The sequence below is a fragment of the Mus pahari genome, chromosome 23, assembly GCF_900095145.1.
Source record: "Mus pahari chromosome 23, PAHARI_EIJ_v1.1, whole genome shotgun sequence".
In the NCBI taxonomy this organism is placed as follows: domain Eukaryota; kingdom Metazoa; phylum Chordata; class Mammalia; order Rodentia; family Muridae; genus Mus; species Mus pahari.
The window spans coordinates 10,732,792-10,737,114 of NC_034612.1; the positions used below are offsets into that span (position 1 = coordinate 10,732,792).

General features: G+C 48.2%; 2 protein-coding genes across 2 annotated transcripts in view; one reads left to right on the forward strand and one right to left on the reverse strand.

Annotated features, from left to right (window-relative positions):
* Nucleotides 1–4,323, reverse strand: part of LOC110313137 (2'-5'-oligoadenylate synthase 1A-like) — a 59,552-nt gene that overhangs the window by 26,673 nt on the left and 28,556 nt on the right. The gene's annotated exons all lie outside the window — the stretch shown is intronic.
* Nucleotides 1–4,323, forward strand: part of LOC110339085 (inactive 2'-5' oligoadenylate synthetase 1C-like) — a 9,627-nt gene that overhangs the window by 1,707 nt on the left and 3,597 nt on the right. Inside the window, exon 3 of the mRNA XM_021222567.1 lies at nucleotides 2,508–2,704. Coding sequence (XP_021078226.1) covers nucleotides 2,508–2,704 — 197 coding nt within the window. The remainder of the gene's footprint in view (nucleotides 1–2,507; nucleotides 2,705–4,323) is intronic.

Below are 4,323 nucleotides of genomic sequence, written 5' to 3' on the forward strand. Positions count from 1 at the left end.
TTCCTTTCCTTTCCTTTCCTTTCCTTTCCTTTCCTTTCCTTTCCTTTCCTTTCCTTTCCTTTCCTTTCCTTTCCTTTCCTTTCCTTTCCTTTCCTTTTTCCTTGCCTTGCCTTGCCTTTCTTTTCCTTTCCTTTTCCTTTCCTTTCCTTTCCTTTCCTTTCCTTTCCTTTCCTTTCCTTTCCTTTCCTTTCCTTCCTTTTCTCTTCTCTTCTCTTCTTTTCTTTCTTTCTTTCTTTCTTTCTCTCTCTCTCTCTCTCTCTCTCTCTCTCTCTCTCTCTCTCTCTTCTTTCTTTCAAGCCTGGTTGACATGGAGCTGACAGATCCGCATATCTGGTCAGACAGCGAGCCTGAGGGATTCTCGTGTCTCTACCTCTCCAGCACTGGGTTTCAGGTGTGGACTCCCCAACGCTTGCAAGTTTAGCTTTTTTTTTTTTTTTTTTTTGGGTGCTGGGATTCTGATCTGGGGTCCTTATACTTATGTAAGAAGCCCTTTACCCACAGAGCCATCTCCCCAGCCCAGGGACATCCTACAGAACACTTGCATGGTGAACAGCTCTCTTCATGCCTGAGTGTGGGAACTCTGTGTCTCTAAAGTGGAACTAGAGATACAGCTAAAAATGAACATCTGTCCCATCTTCTATCAAAGGATGAGAAACCTCAGATATGTGCAGAGGCTTGGGTGTCCGTGCATAGGGGTGGGGCATGAGGTGCAGGATGCAGAATTTCCTGGAGGAGCTCTGTGCCCCCTGGGAAACTGGAAACCCAGCATACACGCACACACACACACACACACACCAAGCTCCCACTCGTACACACGTGTTATATAATTGCACATTAATGTTGCTCTACATTAAGAATCTCTCACACCAGGGATGACACAATGGGAGTATCCAAAATTACAAATTGCACAACTCTACCCAAAGAAAACCTAGAACAGCCATGAAAGACCAGTATGGGCTGGGGCAGTTAGAGAATACTTGAGGCTTTTCATTTGGGGGAAGCACATCACCCCCTGCTGGCCACTGTTTGAACTGCTGCTGTTATCTTAGAGACAAGTCCTGGGCTTAGGGGAGCCATGGAAACCATCCAGAGTCTCAGGCAGCAGGCACTGAGAGGGCCAGCCTGGGAGTAGGACCAGGGCAGCCTGCTGTGGGAAGCTGCAAGAGGCTTAGAACCCTGCTTGGTGGAGGGGGCTCAGAGGGGGTGACCCGGAAATGAGCTGGGAGGGCGGCTCCTGCCGAAGCCTGTAGCAGCCTTCCAATAGAAATGCAGCTCCCACACAGTAGGGCCACCTTGGGAATGCGGGTGTGGGTGACAGCCCAAAAGAGGACCCCAGCTACAGCCCTACCAAGGGCGATTTAGCAAATGAGACCTACTATGTGCTGGGTCCTGAAGTCGAAAACAAGCTCTTGAGAACGCCCCGGGTCACTGAGTGACTGGGTGTGTCTAACCTCCATCTGTGAGTGATTTTATTTTGTTTTGTGTCAACATCAGAGCCCAATGGTGCAACTGTGGCCACATCTATGAACACACTTAAGGAAGGCACAGCCTGCTGCCTAACTAGTCTACTCAAATGTGCATACCCACCCGCACATAGCCACACACACCTCAATTCCATAGCCTGCTGCCCACCCACAGTACAAGTTCACAGGACACACAACCACACACACACATGTGCACATGTACACACACACACACACACACACACACACACCACCTCCACCACCACCACCACCAGTACCTCCATATCCTGAAGCTCTCAGGAACTGGACAATCAAAACCACATGACATTGACTTGGTCACTACAGAGAATCATGCACTGCTGACACACAGTGGCTGGGGAGACAGCTCAGTGGATAAGGGTGATTGCTGCACAAGCATGAGGATCTGAGTTCAAATCCCCAATGCCCACCTACTCTCAGGAAGTTCCACCCATTGGCCTGTATCCCTGTTACTATGGAAACAGAGACAGGAGGGTCTCTGCGGCCTGATGGATGCCAGCCAAGCTCCATGTTCACAGGGAGACAGACCCTGCTGCAAAGGGAGGGGTGACACACTATAAAGGAAGACGCCCTTTTGCCTGAATATGTGTTTGCCACATCCATGAGCAACACAATCATCTCAAAATAGGGCAGAGACTGTAAGCAGGAGATATGATACAGAAATGCAGTAGAATGCGTGGAACACCAGAATATGGTTGGCCATTGACAGAGGACCGTGTAGCTCTCTTGTGAGTGACAGCAGTGTGCTGTTTCCTCCCACCACTGTCTCCAGACCTGTGCGTAAGGCACCCTACTAAGAGCAGTTGCTGCCACAGACTTTCCAGGACCAATTCATGTCTGCAGTCCAGAGGTGTGGTGAGCTCATGTCTGTATGGGGAGCGATGCTTGCTGCGGACAAACTTTGCCCTGTCCACTGAACCCCACAGAGAGTGACTGTGACCCTTCAGAGCAGGAAGATGCGCAGAGCACGGATGAGTCTAAACACGAGAGATACTTTCTTTATAGATGAACTGAGAAACAACAAGTATGCTGATCCCTACTTCTACAACGAAATCTACGCCCGACTCATTCATGAGTGCACCACACTGAAGAAGGAGGGCGAGTTCTCCATCTGCTTCACCGACCTCCATCAGAACTTCCTGAAGGATCGTGCACCCAAGCTGAGGAATCTCATCCGTCTGGTCAAGCACTGGTATCGACTGGTAAGGCATCTGACCCAGATCCTGTGGACCCTGTGTGTAGAGAGTGGGATTCGGGACAGAGAAGAGGTCTATTCTAGCTTGCTGTCTATGACATGATAGCTTTATCACGTGACCAAGAGCGCCTTGGGAAGGAAAGGTCTCACTTGGTTCCACCTCCCAGTCACAGCGCATCATTGAGGGAAGTCAGGATAGTAACTGAAGCAGAGATCTTGGAGGAATTCTGTTCACTGCCTTGATCTCCATGGCTCACTCAGATTGCTTTAGTTTACAGCACACATGCCCAGACATGGCACCTAGTACTATATTAACTTAATCCCCAGCTATAAGACCCCTTGCTACTTATAGTTTCTCCAGGCCGCGTGTTTCTGATCTGTTGTGGCTTCTCCTCCTCTTCCCCTATCATTCATTCATTCATTCATTCTCTCTCTCTCTCTCTCTCTCTCTCTCTCTCTCTCTCTCTCTCTCTCTCTCCTGCACATTCTTCTTCTCCTTCTCCTGATCCCCACTCTTGAGTCTCCAATTCAGTTGCCCAATCACAGTCTCCTTTATTGACAATTAAAATGGGGAGAAAGTTCACCTGTCATCTCCTGAGTACATGATGGTCTGTTCATCGGGGGCAACCCCTCCTGAGGAAGCAGAACTAACATCAGAATACAAGCAGCCTCAGGCCAACTGACTACAGGTGACCCTAGCTTATGTGTAGTTGACAAAAACTAACTTTGGCAACTAATGGCCTTTCAAGTTGATGCTCACACACACCTCCATAACCTTTCCTTTCTTGATTTCCCCCTAAGATCTCATATCAATATCGCATCCTAGAACACAATACAGCTTTAAAAAATCAAATTCCATTTTTCAGTTTCAACACTTGAAAAGACTTCTCTCTGAAGCTTGGGATCCATAAAATGGAAAACACAAGTTAAATACTTTCTTACCAGGTCACTGTCACAATCTAATTAAAACACAACCAAAGCCCAGCAGAGCAAAGGCTCAGTATCTGATACCTGGGGCTCACAGTTCTCTGAGCTTCTCGGGCTCTGCCATCCACAGCTCACACAGCAGGTCTCAGGCTCAGGCCAGCTCTGTTCTCACATTGCTCTGTTCCTGGCAGTCGTCTCCTGCTCAGGGCAAGTCCAGTATCTCGGGGTCTCCACTGCATTTTCACCAATGGCTTCCCTGGCCAATCCCAGTGCCAGGCCTCAGCTGCTCCCCATGACTCCTCCAAACCTGCAGCTTCCATGGGACTAAAGCCTTACCACCACGAACACCTCTCTGCAACTGGGTACTGCTGCCAACTGGAGATTCCATCTTGGGGTCCCTGAATCCCAGCTATAGTGTGCTGACCAGAGAATACTCTTTCCAGAAGACTTGGCCCCTGTGGTGCAGGTCTCTTCTTAATCAGAGCTGATTGTCAGCCCCAGCTGACAGGAAATTGCTGACTCTTTTTTTTTTTTTTTTTTTTTTATTATTTTCTTTATTTACATTTCAAATGCTATCCCGAAAGATTCCCATACCCTCTGTGGAACAAGAAGAAGCAGCTATGAACATTAGCTCAAGAATCCTATGTTACAGCTTTGACCAGTTCTGTGTGTGCATGATGTTTTTTTTTTTTTTTTTAA